General features: G+C 38.2%; 1 protein-coding gene across 4 annotated transcripts in view; it reads right to left on the bottom strand.

Moving 5' to 3' along the window:
• The window catches only part of LOC124606780 (uncharacterized protein KIAA0930 homolog), a 105,170-nt gene that overhangs the window by 14,499 nt on the left and 63,920 nt on the right, over positions 1–26,751 (bottom strand). Inside the window, exons 9-10 of one of the 4 annotated variants that reach the window (XM_047138839.1) lie at positions 22,414–23,034; positions 9,811–9,960 (exon numbers count right to left, since the gene is read on the bottom strand). In XM_047138839.1, the coding sequence (XP_046994795.1) occupies positions 9,811–9,960; positions 22,414–23,034 (771 nt within the window). The remainder of the gene's footprint in view (positions 1–9,810; positions 9,961–22,413; positions 23,035–26,751) is intronic. The other 3 variants (XM_047138840.1, XM_047138841.1, XM_047138842.1) reach the window with 3 other exon arrangements.

The following is a 26,751-nucleotide window of genomic DNA, read 5'->3' as shown; positions in this document are numbered from 1 at the left end:
TACATTTCTTTTACAGTCAATTTACAGCTAAGGAAAGAGAAAAGACACAAGATCAAAGCAACTTTTTCATTATTAGTAGAGGACAGTGTAATGTACATTGAAAGATGGAGAAATGCACAGTCCAACATTATATTCACTGGACTCTTACACCCGCTTTCATTTCCTAATGTACCTGAAGGAGAATCCATGATAACTATGCAGCAACTCATCTTCAAAAAAGTAGAATTACTAAAATTTTCAGATGATGTGCAACCTGAATCATCATCAAATACCTCATTTTCATCATCTACAGACTCGTTGGGGTCTTTCAAAATCATTTTCTCTGAACATTTCTCTTCTTCACTGCACATTTTAACAAAAACATCAACAGAAAAGCGCAAAAAATTGATGAAACGGAGAGAACGCTATCATCGCCTAAGGTCTATGAAACAAGAAAGGGTGATAAAGGTTTCAAAAAGGATGAGTTGTTCAAATGATACTGCTACTGTCATCTACGAAGCCTCCAGACCTCATAGATGATTCAGGGGCCGTAGAAATGCATTTGAGACCGCAGAAAATCATCATAGCTCGCGCGATGTAATATTATGTCTGTTGTACATTCTCACTTGCTGCAAGTGCCATAATATTGCGCAAGACACACACTAAGTGTTAAGAAAGGAACATCAAGTGCAAAAATCTATTTACATGTCTACAGAATACAAAGGGTGTCAGATGTCAGATGCAATATGGCAACAGTTTCAGAAAACACACTTAAGACTAGCCTTTCACAGAATTTAAACTCTTCATTTTAAACTAAAACAAGATACAAATAAATCAAGTTTTACAATTAGTGCATCAAATGCAACAACCACCATAAACAGTATATAGGCCGAATTGGTAGAATTATTGGAATCTGATTTAACAAGCACATTTCACTACAAAATAATAAGAGAGCACTTGGAGATCATCTAATTGAAAGTAAACACTAGGTAGGTCCATGGGACATTTTTTTGAACATTTAGAACAACTCGAAATATTGGGACATCATCTAAAAGAACCAGACAAAACACTCAATCTCCAGAGTGACTTCAACAATTTTGACAAATACTCAGACAGTCTAGTCAGCAGCAACTCTCCAGGTTTGCTACAGAGTCACTCAGCATGGGATGACTTCAGCAGCCCCACTGCACTTGTTGGCAGTGAGGCTGTAAGCAGACTGAGCTCAGTGCATGCTAGCAGAAAACACAACTCAGATGCCCTCTAGTGAAAAACATGTGCATTCGATGTTTTAGATCAATATTTTAATTTAAATACTTAGTTTAACAAGATGTATCATGTATCAGTGTTAGGTACAATATCTACATTGCTTCTTAGTTTTAAATTAATTATATCACATCTTTCAGGCAACATCTTTGTTACATTCCAATACCACATAGTATCAGTGATTTTTCTCTAGCCATTACCCCTGATACATGTGACTATGTGATGGAAAATTGGTTTGGTAAAAAACTGGATGATATGGAATGTTGTTACAAGTGTACTATGGTGCTGTTACTTTTATTTTACTGCTTATGACTATATTCTTTTTAAAGAATTATTTACTTTTCACAATTCATAATTAATCAGGTACAATTTTAAGAATGTTAAATATTTTCAATTGATGTTATCAATTGAAAAAGTATATTATTATGTTTGAACATTAATTTTACATGATTATTCAATTTCTTCTCTTTTCTTCCTCCTTTTTCTCTTTCCAAAATCTCTTCATTCTTTGGTTGTGTTCCTGTTCCCTTTGTTCTGTCCACATTTTCCCTGTTTTCTTCCTGTCTTTTACTTCAAATTTCACATTCATAATTTCGTTGCTGAATTTGCTTCTTTCATTTATAATTCTCCTATTGATTCCTGCTTGTTTTTGGTCATCTATTTTTTGAAGCCAATTGATTTTTTGATTGAGCTGTTTACTACTCCAAAAATCGTCTTTGTAATTCTATTGTTGTTGTTGTTGTTGTTCACTTTATGCATGTGTCCACAGAGTGTTTGTTGGAGTTTTCTGATCACATCTGTGAGTCTGCCTGTGTGAGTTAGTATAATTCTTTGATTGCCTTTCCTGTGTATTCATCCAAAAAAATTCTGAGGATGTTACATTCTATTTTTTTCTGTCTCAGTGATACCTGATGCTCTGAGTGTAGTAGTTGTTGATGCTTAAAGTGCCTCTTGCAGTACAGCTTTATTATAGTGCCTCAGTTTGGCCTTTCTTGGCGTATTTCTTTTATTGTGGTGCAGCCATGTGAGTTTGTACGCTTTCTGAAGTTTTTCTGTTCTCTCTATGTTGGATGTCTTGTTTGAGCCTCCTATTTGCATGTATTCCCCTAGATACTTGAATTTTTCCATTCTTCTAATCTTTCTGTATTTTGTGTGCATGATATGTTGTTTTCTCTTTCCATATACAGCAATTTCTCTTATCATATCTGTAGTGCTGTTCTGGCAGAGACTTTATATATGTGTTCCAGTGCTCCTTGTCCATTGTTGTGTTGAATGAGTGTTCTAGTTTTTCTGGCAGTTCCGTATTCTTCTAGTGTGTCAAAGAGGGTATGTCTGTCTACGGTGTTGTAGGTATTCTTTAGGTCCACAAATGTGACTACACTGTTGTCTGCTTGTCTGAGCTTCAAGAGTGCCCACAGATTCCAAATCTGTTCACTATATGATCTTCCTTTTCTGAAACCTGCCTGGTACTCACCTATCTTTATATCAGATTGTGATTCTAATATGTTGAGTAATGCCTTGGATAGAATTTGGTAAGTGATAGGTAATAATGATGTACCTGTTTAATTATCAGAAGCCTATCTTGTTACCCTTTTCATACAGTTGGTGGATCAATGCGCATTTCCACATGTGTGGATTTTCTCTGTAATCCATATTCTGTGAGAATGTTATGAATTTTTTTGTAATTTTTTTTTTCTATGAGTTTGCAGACTCAGTGATAAAGACATATTCCCCTGAGCCTCTGTTATTTTACAATCTCTTATAACTCTGTGAGTGTAGGAAGCTTGGATTTGGTATTGTATTAAGGAGCTTTAATTTTGTGTTTAGGTTTCTCATAACTGAAGAGTTTATCAAAGAATTTTTTTAAAGTATTTTGATGTTTTCTTTAGTATATGTTTCTAGAGAGCCATTTGTTCTTGTAAGAGATATTTGGAGGCTGATAAGCCTTTATATTTTCTCTGAATATTTTTTAGAAGTTTCTCATGTTATTCAATTTGAAGACTTCCTTGATTTTGCTCCATTAAGTTTCGGGAATGCAGCCGCATAAATTCTGCTTCTTCTTCTAATATTTCAGCTGTATACCTTTTAGCCATCTTCAGAGAGAGACGTACGACTGACGCTCCAGCGCTCGCTCCATCCTTTTAAACTCGCGGACCGCGCCACTGCGCAAGCGGCCACAGATAAACAAGGCACCAGTGATGTTGATCGGTGGCAAAGACGTAACATATGCATGAGTAACATCTGTGGCTGCGCATTCGATCCATGCTGGGAGGTCGATGTATTACTGGGAGCTGAACTGTAGCGACATCTTTGTTAGTTCAATATTGAAAGTGCCGGATTCCATGATTTATCTAATGTGAAACCGCTGTCTCTATTAATTAAATTCTTCGCCAAGTGGATTTCAATGGCCTCTTTTACTACGGAGTCCCAGAAAGATGAAACAGAAGTCAGAATTTCGACATTTTCATATACCATAGAGTGACAAGAATCAATACAATGCTCTGCCACAGCCGATTTACTGGGTTGTAAGAGTGTACCTGCGATGTTCCATACACCTCTCTTGGACTGTACGATTCGTTTGTCCGATATATGAAAGGCCACATTCACATGGTATCTTGTAAACTCCAGGCTTGCGGAGTAGTAAGTCATCTTTAACAGAACCCAGGAGTGCAGCCGTCTTCGCCGGTGGACGAAAAATCACTTTTACTTTATGTTTAGTGAGGATCCGTCCTATTTTGGATGAAAGGCTTCCCACATACGGCAGGACAGCCATGGATTTAAATGTTTCCTCGTCATCTTCTTCATTTCTTACAGACACCTTAGGTTTTATTTGTAGTGCCTTACGTATCTGTTGTGGAGAATACCCGTTGTCCTCAAAAACTCTCTTCAGATGTAAAAGTTCGTCTTTTAAACTACTTTCATCAGATATGATGTGTGCTCGGTGTACCAAAGTTCTTAGAACACTACTCGTCTGCGAAGGATGGTGACAGCTATTTGCATGTAAATATAAGTCCGTATGGGTCGGTTTCCGATATACTGCATGGCCCAGAGTGCCATCTTCTTTGCGCCGAAGCAAGACATCCAAAAATGGAAGACATCCCTCCTTTTCCACTTCCATTGTAAACTGAATTTGTCCATGGATGGAATTCAGATGGTTTAAGAAGTCCTGCAATTTGTCCTCGCCATGGGGCCACACTACAAAGGTGTCGTCAACGTACCTCCAAAAAAACTGTAGGCTTCAAACTAGCAACTCCAGGGCCTTTTCCTCGAAATCCTCCATAAATAAATTGGCCACCAAGGGTGACAAAGGACTACCCATGGCAACACCGTCAGTCTGTTCAAAAAAGTCGTTATTAAATAAAAAGTTTGTGGAGGTCATCACATGGTGAAACAAAGCTAAAATCTCCTTATCAAAACTTTTTCCTATGAGATCTAAAGATTCAGAGAGAGGTACCTTAGTAAATAGCGACACTACATCAAAGCTCACTAATAGATCAGAGGTGTTCAGTTTCAAAGATTTTAATTTGCCAAAGAAATCTGCAGAATTCCTTATATGATGATCACATTTTCCCACAAGCGGTCTCAATAGTGACACCAGGTGCTTGGCACAATCATAGTTGGGAGAACCAATATTGCTCACGATAGGACATAGAGGAACATCTTTCTTATGGATCTTTGGGAGTCCATAAAGCCTTAGAGGCACTGCACCACTTGGTTTTAGTCTTCGTATGACTTCCGGTGGAAATGGGGGGGCATTCAAAAGCGACGCCGTCATCCTTACCACCTTGTTGGTTGGGTCCTTACTGATCTTCCGGTACATACTATAATTGAGTAAGCTGTATATCTTATCATGGTAGTCGTCACGTGACATTAAAACAGTGGCATTACCTTTATCAGCAGGGAGAACCACCGTTTCGGTATCTTGGCGGAGCATACGTAGTGCAGTCCTCTCTTCTTTGTGGGTGCAGTGCCTCTAAGGCTTTATGGACTCCCAAAGATCCATAAGAAAGATGTTCCTCTATGTCCTATCGTGAGCAATATTGGTTCTCCCAACTATGATTGTGCCAAGCACCTGGTGTCACTATTGAGGCCGCTTGTGGGAAAATGTGATCATCATATAAGGAATTATGCAGATTTCTTTGGCAAATTAAAATCTTTGAAACTGAACACCTCTGATCTATTAGTGAGCTTTGATGTAGTGTCGCTATTTACTAAGGTACCTCTCTCTGAATCTTTAGAACTCATAGGAAGAAGTTTTGATAAGGAGATTTTAGCTTTGTTTCACCATATGATGACCTCCACAAACTTTTTATTTAATAACGACTTTTTTGAACAGACTGACGGTGTTGCCATGGGTAGTCCTTTGTCACCCTTGGTGGCCAATTTATTTATGGAGGATTTCGAGGAGAAGGCCCTGGAGTCTGCTAGTTTGAAGCCTACAGTTTTTTTGGAGGTACGTTGACGACACCTTTGTAGTGTGGCCCCATGGCGAGGACAAATTGCAGGACTTCTTAAACCATCTGAATTCCATACATGGACAAATTCAGTTTACAATGGAAGTGGAAAAGGAGGGATGTCTTCCATTTTTAGATGTCTTGGTTCAGCGCAAAGAAGATGGCACTCTGGGCCATGCAGTATATCGGAAACCGACCCATACGGACTTATATTTACATGCAAATAGATGTCACCATCCTTCGCAGATGAGTAGCGTTCTAAGAACTTTGGTACACCGAGCACATGTCATATCTGATGAAAGTAGTTTAAAAGACGAACTTTTACATCTGAAGAGAGTTTTTGAGGACAACGGGTATTCTCCACAACAGATACGTAAGGCACTACAAATAAAACCTAAGGTGTCCGTAAGGAATACAGAAGATGACGAGGAAACATTTAAATCCATGGCTGTCCTGCTGTATGTGGGAAGCCTTTCATCCAAAATAGGACGGATCCTCACTAAACATAAAGTAAAAGTGATTTTTCGTCCACCGGCGAAGACGGCTGCACTCCTGGGTTCTGTTAAAGATGACTTACTACTCCGCAAGCCTGGAGTTTACAAGATACCATGTGAATGTGGCCTTTCATATATCGGACAAACGAATCGTACAGTCCAAGAGAGGTGTATGGAACATCGCAGGTACACTCGGCTCTTACAACCCAGTAAATCGGCTGTGGCAGAGCATTGTATTGATTCTGGTCACTCTATGGTATATGAAAATGTCGAAATTCTGACTTCTGTTTCATCTTTCTGGGACTCCGTAGTAAAAGAGGCCATTGAAATCCACTTGGCGAAGAATTTAATTAATAGAGACAGCGGTTTCATATTAGATAAATCATGGAATCCGGCACTTTCAATATTGAACTTACAAAGACGTCGCTACAGTTCAGCTCCCAGTAATACATCGACCTCCCAGCATGGATCAAATGTGCAGCCACAGACGTAACTCATGCATATGTTACGTCTTTGCCGCCAATCAACATCACTGGTGCTTGTTTATCTGTGGCCGCATGCGCAGTGGCGCGGTCCGCGAGTTTAAAAGGACGGAGCGAACGCTGGAACGTCAGTCGTACGGCTCTCTCTGAAGATGGCTGAAAGGTATACAGCTGAAATAATAGAAGAAGAAGCAGAATTTATGTGGCTGCATTCCCGAAACTTAATGGAGCAGTCTTTGCACCGTGAAAACCTGAAGATTCCTTTATTTTATTTAGACCACTTTTGCTGTAGGTCATTTTGACTTTTCCAGTATGTTTCAACGATTTTTTTCTGGGCTTCATGGAAATCCAGCACTGTTAGTGTTGTTCTATTACAGCTAAGCATCTCCCAAGTCTGGATTCTTCATTCAATGACCTGACTAGGTCGTAAGTTGCGTTCCATCATCTAAGTTTGTGATTCCATGAAGGTTGTCTCCAAGGCTTTGCCTTCTCAACTGTCTTCGCAATGTCTATCCAATTTTCTGTTGTTTTTTGATTAATTTCATCAATAATTTTGTCTTTGTTTATTTTCAAGTACTATGGGTCTTGTCTTAAAAATATGTTCCGCATTGTTCTTTTCTGTTTCTTGGGTTTGGCCTAATTTTTACTTGTAGCGAGTGATGGTCAAACCCCAAGAACCCAATATGTTGTCCTAAATAGCAAGTGTTCATCAGAGACAAGGGTATCATCAGGAGCACCCCACACCCTAGGGAAGCGTAATAGGGCTGCCCTTATTCCCCGTATACGTAAATGATCTGAGAGGGTGAGCTGCTGCTACTGCTGCTGCTGATGATGATGCTGTGGTGTATAGGAAGGGTATTAATAATGAGTGACTGGGAGGATAAAAGACAACATAGACAAAATTTCTAGTTGGTGTAATGAATGGCAGCTTGCTCTAAATGTAGAAAAATGTAAATTAATGAAGATTAGTGAAAAAAAAATCCTGTAATGTTCAAATACGGCATTAGTAGTGTGCTGTTTGACACAATCACTTTGATTAAATATGTAGGTACAATGCTACAAAGCAGTATGAAATGAAACGAGCACATATGGAGGGTAATCAGGAAGGCAAATGATCAACTTAGGTTTATTGTGAGAATTTTGCAGAAGTGTAGCTCACCTACAAAAGAGATCACGTACAGAACATTAGTGTGAGCCATTCTTCAGTATCAGCAATGCTTGAGTGTTTAGGATTCTTAGCATGGTGGAGTAAAGGAAGACATCAAAACAGTTCAGAGGCAGTCAGCCAGATTTATTACCTGTAGGTTCCATCGACATGCAAGTGTTATGGAGGTGCTTTGTGAATTCAAATGGGAAGCCCTGGAAGGAAGATGACTTTCTTTTCATGAAACACAATTGAGAAAATTTAGAGAACCAGCATTTGAAGTTTACTGCAGAATGATTCTACTGCCACCATTGTACATTTTGCTTAAGGACCATGAAAATAAGCTAAGGGAAATTATGGCTCGTATGGAGGCATACAGACAGGCATTTTTCCCTCACTCTATTTGTGAGTGGAGAAGGAAAGGAAATGACTGGCAGTGGTACAAGGTACCCTCTACATGCACCAAATGGTGGCTCACTGAGTACTTTTGTAGCTGTAGATGTATATCCCTTTCATGTACTCACATTCAAAATCTGTCTTGCATTTTTGTTTCTTATGTCTACATGATCTCTTCAGAATTCTCCTGATATGTTTGTGGGCATTTTCCATGTTGAGTTTTGTCTTGTGTTTTGAAATTGTATCAACATTATTTTTAAGTTAAAGTTTTTACAATAATGAACAATATGTTCCCCATTTTGTTCATGCATTTGTGTGCTGTACAAAGTAATAGTTATTTAATTACGTTTTATTTTATTCTATTTTTAGCTCTGAAGTTTAACATTAAATATGCTCAAAACTAGTTATCAAGTGCGACTAATTCCAACTGAGACTTTTACAATAAATATTTTAAAATATAAAAAGCCTCACAGAATTGTTCCACTAATGATGCAGCTGGGATATGTTATGCTTAAAGCACCTTTAAGTCATTGATGTGGAATATAGTTCGAACAAATAATGTTGTTTCCATGTGATTTTTATCTGCATACTGGATATTGTAGAAACAAACTTTACTGCTGTGCTGGTTTTATATTATGTGTCTGTTTGTAATTATAATTACTATGGAACAGTTGTTTCCATGTACCTTCTAGTCTTCTATAATATCATATGAGAAATTAAGCTTAGCTGTCATAACAGACTGCTGAAAAGCTGCTTTGCTAATTAGTCAATCTTAAGTGCAGTGGTGTCATTGTAGATTTTCTCTTTCACTTTCACTTTCAGTCCATGCACCACTCAATTTGTGCTGGAACTAGTCTTGGAATTAAACTGTGCGAGGGAAATGTTCAGTCAAACATTGTATTTATTAAACTTCCTGGCACATTGGCCAGACCAAGACTCGAACTCAGGACCTTTGCCTTTCATGGGCAAGTGCTCTACCATCTGAGCTACCCAACCATGACTCACGCCCCGTCCTCACAGCTTCACTTCTGCCAGTACCTTGTCTCCTTATTATGCAAGAATCAATCTTATGCTAATATTAAAAATTCTATTGCATGTTTGTGTGTTATAATGGTGTCTTTGACTCCGCTTTTTCTTCATGAGAAACCACTAGGTAAATGAAACTTTAAGAAATAGTTAATTACTGTGATACAAAGATAAGAATAAAAGTGACACTGTCAAGAGCTTTGGAGACAGCTTTCTATGTAAAGTAGCAATGCAATTACAAATGCAAACTTTTATCTTACTGATTCTAAGAAGTTTTAAAATGATTTTTGCGTATAACTAATAATGACGTTACAAGTATAAGGTCTGACATGAAGAAAATGACACTGCCTGCGTTGCTATGGAACTGTTTGTCATAACTTATTAGAGCCAAATCGGTTCTCAACCTTAAACTGGGTGCATACACTGTGACAAATTCCAACTTTCCAGATACACAGCAGCAGTGGTCGAGCAGTTTATTACTATAGTGTTCTTGTGCTCTGCCAGTCTGGAAGACAGTCTTGTTTCTCTTTTGTCAAACCTTGTACCTTCAAGTGGATGCACACAGTACAAACCTTTAGTTATGCTCCACCACGGCAAGGTAATATAGGTAAGGAAAGCATTTAGGGGTACAGATTGTGCTCTCCGGCTTTCTTTCCAGAAATGGAACGTCTGAGTAAAGCCACGCATGGTCCACAAGGGATTGTACACACCATCATCTAACTCTGTAAACAGAGGAGAACCCAGGTAATTTCTAAAAACAAAAATATAAATGAACTACATTTTTTGCATTTATGTTACTCTGACAAAATTACAGAAATAATAAGTAATATCATGTTTGAAAATATTTATGACACTTTCATTGTATTTCTTCTTTTTTCCCTATCCTTTAGTATTCCATGATTAAGTACAAATCATACAAAAATCTACACAAATTTGTAATAAAGTTGACAAATTTTACATTAAAACTCTGTACTTTTGCAATATTTGAGAAACATGGAGTACCTGATGCAATTTCTTCGTAAAATGTGAAAGAAACCTAATTACAGTGGATACAGGGTTCCTCTACTTTTAATGTTTAACAGGACTTCAAAAACCTGCAAAACACAGTTTCTGTTATTTGGAAGGGGAGGAGTTACAAAGATTAGTTGCGAATAGTAAGTACTATTTTTATGTTCCTGATGCATCACCACTGATATTCTTGCTCATGAAATCCTATGGATTATTGGTAAATTCATATTTTGCATCCACCATCACCTCAGATTTATGACATGAGAAACTTCCATTTTCTACGACAATTCATTTCAGCACAGCTGTTTTTTCCTCAGTACTGTGGTGAGTGGTTATAAGCATAAACCAGTCCATAGTTTTATACTTCATAAGTACTTGAGATTAATTTTGCTTGCATTTTATATTGAACAAATGAGGTGCAAACTACAATGGAAGTTATACAGAGACACCAATGAAGTTATTATACTCTCATTTGTTCACTCTTAGTTAACACTATCCCTCTTGATCCACTGTAAAAGTGCCTTTAATAGTTATTGTTAGGCATTGGATGTGGAATGGTCTGAATAACTTCTAAATGAACTTTTGGAGGTATTTATGTCACTGTTTTCATCATATGCCATGAATATTCCATTTAAATTTCTGTAATAACATCATCTGCTTATAAAGAAGATCTGTTTGTCAAACTTGTGTAACACAAAATGGAAGGCTTTTTTCCACTCTTTTTTTGTGATATATTGGAACCTCTGCTGGTGGTTAAAACAAACTGAGCATCATTTGCTATGCTACAACTCAAGAATTAAAATATAGACCAGAATTCTGAGCTGTAAACTGGGGAAGAGCAGAGTGTCAGCTGCAGCTTTAGAGCAAGTAAGAAGGAAAAAAGAAAAAGCCTATTGATCATACAGGAACTGCTTTTCTATCAGCAATATCATCATGAGCAAGCAAGACCTATCTAAGTATATCATAGAGCACACATTTATTGGTCACTAAATCAAATACCTATCGGAAATCAACTAAAATATGTAAATCAGATGCTAAGCACAGTTTGAATACAATATGGTAATGGTAAACAACAAAAATCATCATGTTTTTATTTTCTACAAAGATTTTAATCATATAATCCATAACTAGCAAAACTTTCATGGCACTGGTGAAACTGCCTCTTCCATGTAGCGGTGAAGTTAAGATTTCAGAAGGTTGCACTAACAGCATCTGCTACAGAACTGAAACAAAACACATGATGGGGCAAAAAAAGTATAGCATCCTTAAAAGCTTTAGTAATAGTCCAGTTCTATTCTTCACTTTCACAAATGACCTACTAAAGATTTGGTTGTTCATAACTATAAACTTTGCAAATGACATGGGCATATTATGTAGATTTTTTAAATTTTACTTTAATTATGTTGTAATTATGAGTGAAAATTCAATAACAAAGAATTTGACCACTAAAGTAAATTTTACATTTTTGAGGAAAAGATTCAAAAGCTATTCAGAAAAATACTTCTGCTTTGGAAGGTAGATAATACGGTATATTGCCATTGCTGTTTTATCCCAAAATGTAAAGGATGACGAAGAAAGTAGTTCACATTCAGATGACCATCATAATACAGTTAATCTTACTGTAATCAGTATGAAACTGTAGGAGGTACAGATGACGACAATCTTATGTAAGATTTAATGGATAAAGACTTTCTGCACAAAGGACCACATACTATCATTGTTGGTGATGCATTCACACAAAAAATATTCTTTATACATTTTTCATTTTTTTCCATACAACCTAAATTATATTCCACAGATCCCATGTTCATATCTACAGAATGATTCAAAATACCCCAGGCTATTAGACATGATAGATGAAGATCCACTTGTGTTCATAGCTGAGCGTTTTGATATAATACCATGGAGTCCAGTACTGTATTTCCTCTTGCCAATTTTGCAGACAATGTTCAGATTAGATTGGATTAGATTCAGTTTTCGGTACATGGACCCAAAAATAAGATGATTCTCATGGGTATGGCATGTGTCAGATAGTATAACATAAAACAACTGAATATAATACTTACTACCCTGATCATTTGTCAGCAGATTGTCAAAATAGGTATACACATTACAGTAAACTGGGTGCTAATATTTACAGAATTAATGTACTGTCAGAATGAAACATTGTTACGCACTTTTAGAAAATTTAATCGTATACAAAATACTTAATCTTGACTGTTGCGAACGAGAGCTGTCGAAACTGAAACCTAATAGACGTTTTTACTTTAACTTGTCTACCAGTCCCTGTTAAGATATTCATCTATAGAGTAGAAGGAGCTGCCAATAAAGAAAGTCTTTCAAACTCTGTTGAAACCATGCTTTATCTGAAACCAAGTTTTTATTGGTCGCTGGCAATTTATTGAAAGTGTGTGTTCCTGAATATTGGAATCCTTTTTGGAGCAAGGTAAATGATTTTAGGTCTTTATGTAGATTATTCTTATTCCTAGTATTGATAGTATGTATTGAGATATTGGTTGGAAATAGAGATACATTACTCACAACAAATTTCGCTAAGGAATAAATATACTGAGAAGCAGTCTGTTCAGTGGCAATGTTGTTCTGAACTTATCACTGCACAACTTGAGTGAGTGTGGAGGGGGATCCATCAGTTTCCTTTTGTTTTGTTAAAGGAATAATAAGCAATGAGATGGAAGTAGGGCAGCCTGCCATCCTAGTCCTATAGTAATGACACACAGTCTCACTACAGATGCAGTATGATCAGCTTTCAAAGCATGTCCACTGATGCATATCCTATAGTCGTTTATTCCACGAAAAATTAGGAAAGGTTGTAAAATTCAACATATTGAATTACACAGAACATAAAATTTTTTGTTGCACTGCGAAAGTTCTACACAATGGTGTGGACAGTTAAGTTTTTGCAACATAATATAGAATTCAGTTCTGAATCTGAATAAAGGGACTAATATGTACATGGAGATTATTATGTGTACCTTGTGTTGTTTACCTGGTGGAATTACTAATAGTTGCTAATGCTATTACAGAGAAATTGTGTTGGGAAGTGAATGTAAGAATTTCAACAAGATCTTTGAAGACACCTCTACAAAACGTTTCCAATTATCTGCTTTCAACATAATTCATATATCGCTCAATTTTACAGAATGAATATTTTGCCTGTCTACTGAGTAATTTTGGCAACACCACATCTAGTGGAAGTATGCAGTGTAATCCCTTTTGTCTGCAGATTAACACAATCACACAGATTTCTAATGCAGCACATTGAGTCAAGGTATAATAAAAAACCTGCGGAGTTAGTGAAGCGTATGAACACAAGTTTTCATACCTACTTTTATTACGTGCAATAATTAATGTGTAGCTTTGATGTGTGTGTATGTCACCAATTTTTGTTTTGTATTGTACAATACAAGATTTTAATGCATTAGGACAAACTATTTGCTGTAAACAAGTTATATGTACATTCAGACATTGCCTTTGTAGTTTGATGGATGGCTGAGTTTGCACCTTGCTTATTATTTTCATGTCACATGTAAACTTTATTGTTTTGAACAAACATTTAAAATCTCTTGTGGGTTATTTATGAAAGCAAAGAATAGAACTGGGCTCTTCACTAATCTTTTATGGGCACCATACTTCCATACTTTATGTCCTTCCTCCTCCCCCCCCCCCCCTTTCGCCCACAATCATATGTGTAGTCTCAATTTATTGCTTTATAGAAGCTGTTAATGCAACCTTCTGAAATCTAGCTTCACTGATGCATGGGGGAGGGTAAGAGAGAGAGAGAGAGAGAGAGAGAGAGAGAGAGAGAGAGAGAGAGAGAGAGAGAGAGAGAGAGAGAGATTCATTACTGCCATACAAGTTTTGCAGGTAGGATTCTATAGAGGGTGTAATTGAAATCTTTGCATGAAATATCAAAAGGATAATTTATGGTGTTTTTCTTTAGCATGACAAATTTTGAAAGCATACATAGTTTTTCTCAGGACACAAACTTTTGTGGAAGAGAAAATAAAAAAGGCAGTTAACAAACTGCTGTCAATATAATTAGTCAGTGTTAGGTTATGTCCCAATTAGAGATTTTAAAGTGATGATGTGCACAATATGACATTCATGGAATGGACAGTTTATGGCAATAATTATAGAGAGGTAGGATGGTCAGGAGATGCAGATTGTCTGAATGTCCTCCTGTGTATGGGCACAAATGTAGCAAATGCAGGTGTTGTTGAGAGGGGGGAAAACACAGGAGAGAGTGAGAGTGTATTTATGAGTGGGGAGGGAGCAGGGAGGGGGGGGGGGGGGGGTGGCAACAATCAATTAGCAGCATAACCAGGTAGGAGGAAGGGCAAGGCAGAGGACTAAGAAAGATCATAAAGCTGTGAAATACAGGGCGTTTCAAAAAGAAAGAGCAGATTTCAAACATTTATTTCTCAAAAACTACAAATGATAGAAACACAATTCAAACGTTTCTTGTCAGAGAAAGGTTCAAAGTTTTTCAATGGTCCGCGCAGAAGTTCCATGCAAATCCGCAGTGGCGCTGGCGTTTGTTTGTAGGAAAATGGCGACGACACCACAGGAACGATCATTTTGTGTGCTGCAATTTGCAAAGTTAGAGTCCATTGTTGGTGTGCAACGTGCATTCCGCCGTCAATTCAACAAACAGCCGCCTCGTCATAAGCAAATTTATGAGTGGCATCACAGATTCGTAGAAGATGGTTGCATCTGCAAGCGAAAAAGCACGGGTCGTCCACGCACATCGGATGAAAATGTCGAGCGTGTCCGTGCAGCTTACGAAAGGAGCCCTAGAAAATCCACGACACGGGCAAGTCACGAACTAAACATGTCTAAAACAACGGTATGGCGCGTTCTGAGTAAGCGTCTGCACATGAAGCCGTACAAACTGCAGTTATTGCAAGCATTGCGTCCTGACGACCACAACAAAAGGTTCGAATTTTCAACTGCAATTCTACAGGACATGGAAGAGGACAATTTTGCCGAACGATTAATTTTTTCAGATGAATCAACGTTTCACATTTCTGGTAAAGTTAATCGGCATAACGTACGAATTTGGGCGAGTGAAACTCCGAGGGACGTTATTCAACATGAAAGAGACTCACCAAAGGTTAACGTCTTTTGTGCAATTTCGGTAAACAAAGTTTATGGACCTTTCTTTTTCATGGAGAAAACTATCACAGGAACCATTTACCTGGACATGTTAGAAAACTGGCTATTTCCTCAACTTCAGGAAGATTCAAATCACTTCATCTTCATGCAAGATGGCGCCCCACCACACTTCTCTGAACCTGTACGACGGTACCTAAATAACACCATTCCAGGACGGTGGATTGGAAGAGCAGGAGCACAAGATCAATGTCATCGTCTGTGGCCTCCCAGGTCACCAGACCTTACTCCCTGCGATTTTTATTTGTGGGGGTACATAAAGGACTGTGTTTATGTCCCACCTATGCCCGCTACTCTTCAAGAGGTACGACATCGAATTGTTGCGGCCGTGAATTCGGTAACTAAAGACCAGTTGCGTCGTGTGTGGCAAGAAATGAGATACCGGTTTGATATTTGTCGTGTAACAAATGGTGCTCATATTGAGGTACAGTTTTGATATTTGTTGTGTAACATTTGGTACTCATATTGAGTGAAGGACCGTTGGAATTGTGTTTCTATCATTTGTAGTTTTTGAGAAATAAATGTTTGAAATCTGCTCTTTCTTTTTGAAACGCCCTGTATATATCCTCACAAAGAGGAAGTAATTAGCAGCTACACAGAAAAGCAGGGGACTGCTAAGAAAATCAAAACACAAAAAAGCAGGCATACCAAATACTGCCTTTAACCCCCACCCCACTGTAGCCAAGGAATAACTACACCACCACATTATGGCGCACATTTTTCAATTCATTCTTCATACGCCTATGGTAAACAGAATTGCCTGGACATCTACCTATTTTCACTGCCAACTGAATCTAATTAAGGAATACACAAAGCTTCTGTTGTTTCAAGGTGAACTTAATAATTCCATGTATGGAACTAATGCTTTGTAAATAAATTTCAAAAAGACAGTTAGGTTCTAAGCTGCAGAATTCTGTGCTCTCATAACACAAATGGAAGAAAAGGAATTTTTTCTTCTTTAATGCATTTTGTACCTATAATTTCACTGATTACTTTCTGTTCCCTATTTTGGATTTCCTCAGGTTCTCTCTTTCAGTACTTCAGTGTACAATGTGAGTGCTTCAGAGTCCATAGCCAAGTGCTTCATTGTCCATAAAGACACTCAGGTTTGATGATGATGTTATAGCATTTCAGGTGTTTTTTTATCACAGATTAGATCTTCCACTTACTATAGTTACCATCTAGCTCATTCATACATACAGGACAAGAAAGTGGCACAAGTCTGATGTTAGTTTGAATTTGTTAAAATGCATCATACTTCAACACATGATGCACATACAACCCCTCACACAGACCTTTGCGAGTTCAATACAGTACTGTACAATCAAATCAGTAAAGAGCAGCCTACCACACCAATAAATAATGAAGAGCAAAGAAGAGGGAAGCGAGAAGGGGAGGGTTGAGAGAAAGACAGAGAGCAGAGAGAGAGAGAGAGAGAGAGAGAGAGAGAGAGAGAGAGAGAGAGAGAGAGAGAAAGAAGACAAGAAACAAGAATTATAATTGTGCCTGTTTTTATTTTTGTACCAAATTACATTTTTAAGGCATAAAAGAAGAAAACAGTGTTCAGCAGTTAAGAAAGCTGTGTTAGTGAAGGGGTAACACTATGATAAATCATGTTTTGAGCTTTATAAGAAAGAAAAAAAAAAGGGAAAAGGAACTATCATGTTATGCAGAAAGCTTCTAGTAATGCAGATCTACCATCCCATACAACTGCAAGATGGAGTACTGCATTTCAAAAAGACTGTGGAAGGGATGCCTCATCTCTCAGGAGAAATCACCATCACACAATGCTACATATTATGATCATTTACATGACTTCATATATTGTTGGACAACAAACCACAGTCAGCACATAAGAATTACATTGTGTACTTAATATCTGATGATGCATTCTTATGAAAGGGTACAGGTATGTAGAAGATACTGGTAAAATGAGTGTCACATCACCTTAATCAGATTCAGATGCGAGAGAGATGGGAACACACATGCATTATCTATAACTTTGTGAAAAGGAAGGTGACATATGAGGTGCTCATTATAAAACATGGCCAGCTAAACTTCTCTCTCTCTCTCTCTCTCTCTCTCTCTCTCTCTCTCTCTCTCTCTCTCTCTCTCTCTCTCTCTCTCCCCCCCCCCCCTTTTTTTTTGCAGGAGAGACCAAAAAGTAACATATACAGATCTATATCATGTGAAGTACTGAATCTTTTTCAAGTGATTCCTATGATCCTTTAAAAGTAAATTTAAGTTTATATATATATATATATATATATATATATATATATATATATATATATATATATATATATATATATATAGTTGTGATTTGTAAATAAGTTTAGGAGTTCTCCAGTTTTGTCGCACACCCAAGGGTTATTTGAGCACCTTCCAATTGCTTTACCCCTTAGCAGCTTTCTTGCTTGTTTAGCATGAATTACCTGCAGTTTCTCTTCCATGACTGCATTTTACTGTGTTAAATTTATAACGTAAGTTAAGACTGAAAATATGTTTTACAAAAAAAGAGGTTCTGCCATACCGGATGCACACTGAACTATGGGAATGCCAGAGAGACATTCCTATCATCTTATTGGCTGCTGCCAGAATTGGCCAAATATGAAGCAGAAATGTGGTGGAGTCATTCGCATTTTGTTCACACATTGCAATCCACATTAATTTTCAACATGTTTCAGTCCATTTTTGAAGCCTGAAAAGGTACAACTTGAAAAGTACTGCTGGGGTTAGTTAACATCTACATTTTGTGAAAAATGGAGTTGTCCACCTTTGATAATGAGCTCCTCATATTTCCATAGTGTATTATTGCAACTGATGAAACTTGGGCAAAAACTGAACCAGTATTCAAATAACTGGTACAATTCACTTTTAGCATGACCAAAGAAGCTCAAACAAAATCCTACAGATTCAGATATGATGATGCTGGTATGTAACCATTAAGAAATTATGCCTCCACAGATAAGTATTAAGTCCTGCCTATGATACACATTACCTCAGAACCAATCCACACCCAACTACAACAAAGAGAGCTGCCCACTGTCTCTTGATCTAAAGAGTAAACCATGTGGATGACACAGGGAACAAAAACAACAAAATGTGTTCATTATTTTTAGATTTGCTGCTCCTTTTTACAGGCTTAATGTACATAACCTTCCATTCTTCTTTTTTAGGTTTGCAAGTCATAACAAAATATGCAATATTCAGTCAGCAACCCAAGTCTTCCAACAACCTAAACTTCAGATACCAATACTTATAACACCCATCAGTTACTTAGGATCTTCAATTTCAAGATGAATTCACCATTTCAAGTGGCAAAGAAAAGTTACCAAGCATTTCATGAAGCAGTTCAGAACACTTGTTTGTGCTTAAATTGTTAGTTACATCTTTCTATTGACAACTGATGTCTGCTGAAATATGGGGTCCATCATTATATAGCTTATATGAAGTTCACTACCCTTGATGAGGATTGGAAACTTCCCATTTACAAGGCTGAATCAAATGAAAACCTTAAATATTTTTTTAAATATTATTTATTGTGCAGAAGTGGTACAAAGCTGTATCACTTTTCAACATAATCTCCCCCATGCTCAATCCAAGTCCTCCAGTGCTTACAAAGTGCATAAATTCCTTTAGAAAAAAATTCTTTTGGTAGTCCGCGCAACCACTCATGCACTGCATGGCGTACCTATTCATCAGAATGGAACTTCTTTCCTCCCATTGCGTCTTTGAGTGGTCCAAACATACAGAAATCATTTGGGGCAAGGTCTGGTGAGTATGGTGGATGAAGAATACACTCAAAATACAGGTCTGTGATTGTTGCAACTGTTGTATGGGCAGTGTGGGGCCTTGCATTGTAATGTTGCAAAAGGACACCTGCTGACAGCAATCCACATCGCTTTGATTTGATTGCAGGCCGCAGATGATTTTTTAAGAGATCTGTGTATGATGCACTGGTGACAGTGGTCCCTCTAGGCATATAATGCTCCAAAATGACGCCTTATTCCAAAAGAGAGTAAGCATAGCCATCCCTGCTGATGGTTCTGTTCGTAACTTCTTTGGTTTTGGTGATGAGGATTGGCACCATTCCTTGCTCACTCTCTTCGTTTCCGGTTGGTGGAAGTGAACCCAGGTTTCGTCCCCAGTAACGATTCTTGCAAGGAAGCCATCACATTCTTGTTCAAAGTGCTGAAGAAATTCTTCACAAGCATCAACACGTCATTCTCTCATTTCAGGAGCCAGCTGCTGTGGCACCAATCTTGCAGACACTTTGTGAAACTGGAGCACATCATGCACAATGTGGTGCTCTGACCCATGACTAATTTTTAAAATGCTGCAATGCCATTCAGTGTCACTCGGAGGTTTTCCTTCACTATGGCTTCAACTGCTGCAAAGTTCTGTGGAGTCACACCTCATTGTGGCTGACCTCGACGAGGAGCATCTTCTACTGAAATCACACCATTTGCAAACTTCCAACTCTGTTCGCAGACTGGCTGCTGTGACAAACATGCATCACCGTACTGAAACTTCATTCGTCGATAAATTTCAATAGGTTTCACATCTTCACTACGCAGAAACTGAATAACAGAACACTGTTCTTCCCTGGTGCAAGTCGTAAGTGGGGCGGCCATCTTTCTACTGATACTGCGACGGTATGTGTGCATCTGCACTATACTGCCACCTACAGACCATTCTGCATGCTATTTGTAGCATGCTTACCAACTTACAGGATAACGCCATGAAATTTCGATTTGTTATTACAAATTTAAGGTTTTCATTTGACTCATCCTCATAGTTTGACAGAGTTAATTATTTTTTGATCAAATACGTCAGTCAATTCCGATCACGCTATTTTATTATGAAGAGGTCTTTGCTGACAATTTCACATTCACTTGTCGTGATCGGAAGCTGGAGGAGGACAGGAAAAAAACCTGTAGATTTACTGCTTCAGCTGTATTTTATTTTAAACACCACCATACATTTCTGCTATCATCATCGTCATCATCATCATCATCATTCATATTAACATGTTATTTTATCATGAAATGTGTTTGTGACATGCATGTGTGTCACCTCTTTGTAATGGAAATTTTCATAAACACGTAGATTGGACAAAATACATTACATGAAAGGACTAAATCTGGCTCCATCAACTTCTTTGAAAGTTTCTCAACTATAGTAACAACATATCAGTAAATTGTAGACAATATTTCTGTAGCACCTTCGTACTTGTAATTTTACCATAAACAATACTTGTAATGAAATTAAGATGCAAAACTGCCAATATCTGCTAATTTATGTAACCAATTTTCATTTTGTTTAAAAATTAAAATAATTTCATACTACTCTAATATTACATAGAACTAACAACTCCATAAAATTCCTCTATCTCAGTATCTTGGCAGTAGTCTCACCAATGTTCAGAATCTTTGTGGCAGATAACATCTTCGCATTATACAACTTTAAAAAAAAAAAAAAAAAATAAATACTGTAATTTTGAAATGTGTAGTGACAGACGTATGGTGCACTACGACAGCACACAGCAACTGTACTCATCCAGATATGAAGTACGTGCAGTTTTTGCATACTTGTAAAAATATATTAAAACAGCTATCAGTTTGTAAAAATGCAATGCATCCTCGTTAGTGCAAGGTGGTTTTGTTACATCATTGTCTACGAAATAAACAATGTTTGTGCGCATCATAAGTACATGTCACAATATAAAAACATACAAATCCATATGATGATGATGGCATGACCATTGAAACACACAATGCCGCTTGAAATAAAAGTGATTTAAACAGTAAATCTCTGCTTTCTTGTCACTTATCTAATCAGTTGCAGCCCTCAACAAACCATCCGCTATGGGCTAAGTATTTGTGAATACATAACCAACAGAGGTTGTGGACAGAAAAATATGCTGTACACAGTTTGAGTGAAGGGCCCCTTTTGTCATCTCAACATTTTCTTGCCCAGTGTACTATACCGAAGTCATATACTCTTCCTGTTACATATTTAAATGAAAACCTACTTACAATGGACAACATAATACATCAAAGCCAAATAAAAAATCCTTCAGAAATGCTAGCAAAGAATGTGAGACACTACCAACTCCAAATATCTTGAGAGAATAATTTCCAATGATATAAGTGCATTCCAGGAATGCCATTGTAATATTTCTTAGCAAAGTTCAAAGAGATAAAGAGAATAACATAGTTACAAAAATGATGCACAATTAAATCATCACTATTTATTTTATATGTGTAGGTCCAAAATGACTGCCAAAAATCATATAAACTTGCTGCCTTAAAACAAAATGTGTAGACAAAATAATGAGCATTTTTCAGCTGACAGGTGAGTTCTTGGATAAGGCATTAAATAACAATTATCATGTTCACACAATGTGATGTTTGTGTGGGTGGGAGTAGGGAGGAGAAAGGCAGTGTGGCAGGAAGGGGGAGGGGAAAACTGGAGTCTATATACGTACGTAATTTTGTCAGGAGAAAAAAGCCCAAATCTGTTTCATGATTTTAAAAATATAAAACATTAATAAGTGCACACATTCAGTCGCAGACTAGAGATAGTATTTAAGGTTAAATTAAATTTCACATAAAAGATTTGTGAGAAGGTACAACAATTTTTTTTAGTATTTACTATATCTTAATGGCTCTGTACACCCACAATTAGACATCAAGTGGCATTTAGTTCCATATTTCAAGTAGATTTATACATTTCTGAAGCAGACTGCACATTTGTGTAACATTGGTACTACGTTTACATTAGTCAGTTACAAACAAAATGAGCAGCAGATGTATTAACCTAAAAATAATACTTATTATGTGCAAGTTAAGTGGCTAAAGAAAAATGTAAAGAAAAAAGTATTGTATTAAGTAATTAACAATAGTTACTGCTTAACAACTATTATTTACAAAAACTTATTAAGCCATGCAACAAGCAAATAAACATACCGTGAGCTCCTGGTGGTCCTCGACGTGGCAAGTCACACCAATAATTCACTAGAGTACCATCAGGCGTAAACCGGCAAGGTGGAGTCATTGACCTGCCATATGACTTGGCACGGTTGTTTACAGAGTCCTTCAGCTTTTTTGGTAAAGACTTGGAATGGTACTCCTTTACTCTATGGCTGCTGGATTTACTGTTCTGCCCTCTGGAGATGGCTTCTGGGGACACAGCAGTATCTTGTTTGTTCCCATTTCTTGTTATTTGTGGTTCTATACCAAGATTGAGATCATGAAAGTTTCTGTCAATTGCTTCAGCTCCAGCGACATCAGGCTGCAAGTCATTTTGAAAATGGCTGTCACAGACATGTCCAGTTAGGTATGAACAGTCTAAAGAATGACCTGTTTGTAGGCATCCTTCACACTGCTCATTATTGTTTATGCAGGAAGGACACCTCCTGGATGTTTGAGTTGTACTGTTAGTCGGCGGTGCTGTGGCTTCACAGAAGCTCTGTGACATGCCCATGCTCCCTACACTGGCACATGTTGATCTGTGAGGTGAACATCGACAACGAGGAGGACAGGAAGTAGTAGCAGTAGAAGTAGAAGAGTGCAGACAAAACCCGAGCTCTAAGGACAAGAAAAGCGACAAAGTGACAAAAAAAATAACAAAATGATTCTAGTTAATATATACATTGCCACAACCCTAAGTATGTTACTCCAAACAGAGCACATTAAAGTTCAAGAATAAATTTTTGACAGAAACATTAATCTGTTGTTTCAAGTGACAATAAAACCTATCATAATTGACAAAGTGCAGACATTTAACAACCACTATGTCTGAGAGTCCCTGACAACTACCATTACAGGACATCTGAATTTTACTATATCAGCTCTAGCCATCTCCTAAACTACTAAAAGCTTATACTCACCAACTAGAATGAATTGGAGTAGGGTTGACAGAAATATAACAGATTTAAAAATAAGAGAGGTCTCAGACAAGATGATTTCTTTTGCTGGGCTCTGAATGTGGCAAAACTCAATGAATGTGTAGGACATAAAAGGGAGCAGAAGAACAAAAGATAATTACTCAAAGGCAGACATCAATTGATACAAAGGAAATTCTGAGCATACAGTTCATTTAATTAAAAGTGCTTTAACAAAAGTTCCACAACACTTAATAACTGACTGCTTAAAGATAAGCAGATATGAAAAAATAATACAGAAATGAAAATGGCACCAAATGTGTAAGTAAAATAACCAATGAATGAAGACACAAGATTTATTTTGTTCTCTATGCAAAACTTTTTAGAAACTGGGAGTAAAGGAAAAACATTGTTATATGAAAGTATGCTCTGCAAAAAATTGCCAAAAGGGAGAAAGGGGGACAGAAGGTGGATGATGTGTACAAAAGGAAGCAGGAGATGGAAAATTAGAATCACAGAAAAAGACTTACATATGAATTCTGGACACAGTTCCCATTCCTGAAGTACAGCTGTTGCAAGCAAAGAAACCAAATCAACAGAATGGCATTACAAGCATCCAGATCCTGCTACTGTGCTGCATAAGGCTTGTAGCAATACAGTATTGAGAACTGATTCTGGAAAATGCTTGCTGGAAATAGTTAATCCCGTAGTGGTGATCGTGCCAAACAGACAAGCTGAACAGTAATTGCATGCAACCTGACAGATAATGGGAAGTCCTCATCATAACATATTTCAAGCTAAGGGACATTTTGATATATATGAGGTCAGAGATTTGAATACTAGATGATTGGGGTGGGGATAATCCAAAACAGATATTCAGATTTACATGAACCATGTTCTTTGAGGAATGTTCTAAGAAATCCAGATGTCTCAGAGGTGAGTAAAATGGATCTGATGGAAATCATCATAACAGTAAGAGAAGAAAAAAATATTAGGGCTTAATGTCCCATAGCAAATGAGGTTATTAGATGTGGAGCACAAGGTCGAATTGGACAAGGGAGGGCCAGAAACTGACCATGTAACACACTCATTGCAACTATCCCAGCACTTGCCTTAACTGACTTAGAGAGATGACATAAAACTTAATTTAAGGTGTCAGATGGGGATTAGAGACCCCAGTTCTCCTGAATTTGGCTCCAATGTCTTAACCATTGCACCATCTCACTTTGCTGAGCACGAACTTACACACTCTCTCTCTCTCTCTCTCTCTCTCTCTCTCTCTCTCTCTCTATCTGTGTGTGTGTGTGTGTGTGTGTGTGTGTGTGTGTGTGTGTGTGTGTAAACACCCCCCCCCCCCCCCAGATGTGCACATACAGGTGTGCGCCTGTGTGTGTGTCCTCCAGACATCAAGAATAATTTTCGTTGGTTGGTGCTTTGGAGCGCAAAACTGCTAAGGTAATAAGCGCCCATATCATAATGTAAGAAAAAACATGTACTTAATAAAAACTTGAGGCAAAGAAGGCAAAAACCCAATCAGGCAACTTTAAAAGAACATGGACATCCTTAGGAAAAATTTCTCAGAACATTGTTGAGATGGTAGACGTTCCCATGGAGATCAAATTTGCTTCACCATGCCGCTGCAGCGAATAAAACGTAAGATCAACTGAATGCATGTCATCTGCTAAAACACCTGATAAAGTAATGGCAAACATAGATGTAAACATAAACAGTTAAAAAATGGGTACCGCATCAGAAAGTGGCATGCCATCAAGGGTTGAGAGCGGTAGGCACAGAGTGGAGCAGGGTCGCCACTTAGTAAATAGCGGGGACTAAAACGACAAGTGTCCTACATGTAGCTGGGCGAAAATGACCACCTCGCAATGTGAGGGCTGAGAGGAAGTCGACCATGCTGTTGGGAGAGGTTTAATGTCCCAGAGTTTCTTCCCCAGGAGAGAAGACCATTGTGCACTCCAAAGCGATACTACATGCTGGTAGACAGCGACAAGAAAATCATCCAAGGGAACAGAATGATTAGCAGGCCGATGGAGGAGAGATGCAGCCTTTGCAGCAGCATCGAAAGGCTCATCCGTGGCATGCCGATGTGACAAGGAACCCACAGAAACAGCACATTGGCTCCTCCCACAGTGAGTGAGTGCAGGCATTCTTGGATCCATTATAGTACAGGGTGGACTGAGTCAAGCATGCGAAGGCTCTGAAGAGCACTAAGAGAATCTGAGCAAATGACAACTTGGAAGCCTAGGTCACCTGATGAACTGTGTGGCCTGATAAAGGGCATATAGCTCCGCAGTAAAAATCAAGCACTGGTTAAGAAGTGACTACTGAAAAGGATCATTGCCAAGTACAAGGGCACACCCGACACCATTGTCGTCTTGGAGCAGTTGGAGGAAGACACTGTCCCCAAGCCACGTGCGAAATGCGAGAAACTCGTTGCAATACACCAGGCCAGGAGTAGTGTCCTTAGAAAGTGAATGGAGTCCAAAATGAACATGTACCTCGGCACAAAGCCAGGGCAGTGAAGAGCTTGCACCCGTTTGGAATGTGGCAGGGAGCGTACAGCAAAGCTGACGAAGCAGGAAACGAAAGTGAACTCTGGAAGGCAACAGAGGAGATGGGTGCAGCCCATACTGGTGGTCAAGGAAATCGTCAAAAAAGGGAACGTAGGATAGGTGACCAGGGAAAGAAGACAGACAGCTCACGTAAGGAATGAGGAGAACATCTCACTGGTACGACAACGGTAAGTCAGCAGTCTCAGCATAAAGACTAGTACTGAAAGCACCAGTGGGTAAATGTATCCCGCAATGGTGGATCATGTTAAGACAACTAAGATAGACGGACGTGCGCATGAATATACAATATATCTAAAAACAAAGATGATGTGACTTACCAAACGAAAGCGCTGGCAGGTCCATAGACACACAAACAAACACAAACATACACACAAAATTCAAGCTTTTGCAACCAATGGTTGCTTCATCAGGAAAGAGGGAAGGAGAGGAAAAGACGAAACGATGTGGGTTTTAAGGGAGAGGGTAATGAGTCATTCCAATCCCGGGAGTGGAAAGACTTACCTTAGGGGGAAAAAAGGACAGGTATACACTCGCACACACATCCATATCCAACCGCTCATACACAGACACAAGCAAAATGTCTGCTTGTGTTTGTGTATGTGCGGTTGGATATGGGTGTGTGTGCGAGTGTATACCTGTCCTTTTTTCCCCCTAAGGTAAGTCTTTCCGCTCCCGGGATTGGAATGACTCCTTACCCTCTCCCTTAAAACCCACATCCTTTCGTCTTTCCCTCTCCTTCCCTCTTTCCTGATGAAGCTACCGTTGGTTGCGAAAGCTTGAATTTTGTGTGTATGTTTGTGTTTGTTTGTGTGTCTATCGACCTGCCAGCGCTT

The sequence above is a fragment of the Schistocerca americana genome, chromosome 3, assembly GCF_021461395.2.
Source record: "Schistocerca americana isolate TAMUIC-IGC-003095 chromosome 3, iqSchAmer2.1, whole genome shotgun sequence".
Lineage (NCBI taxonomy): Eukaryota > Metazoa > Arthropoda > Insecta > Orthoptera > Acrididae > Schistocerca > Schistocerca americana.
The sequence above is the reverse complement of the archived record's forward strand: the minus strand, read 5'-3'. Positions and strand labels throughout refer to the sequence as shown.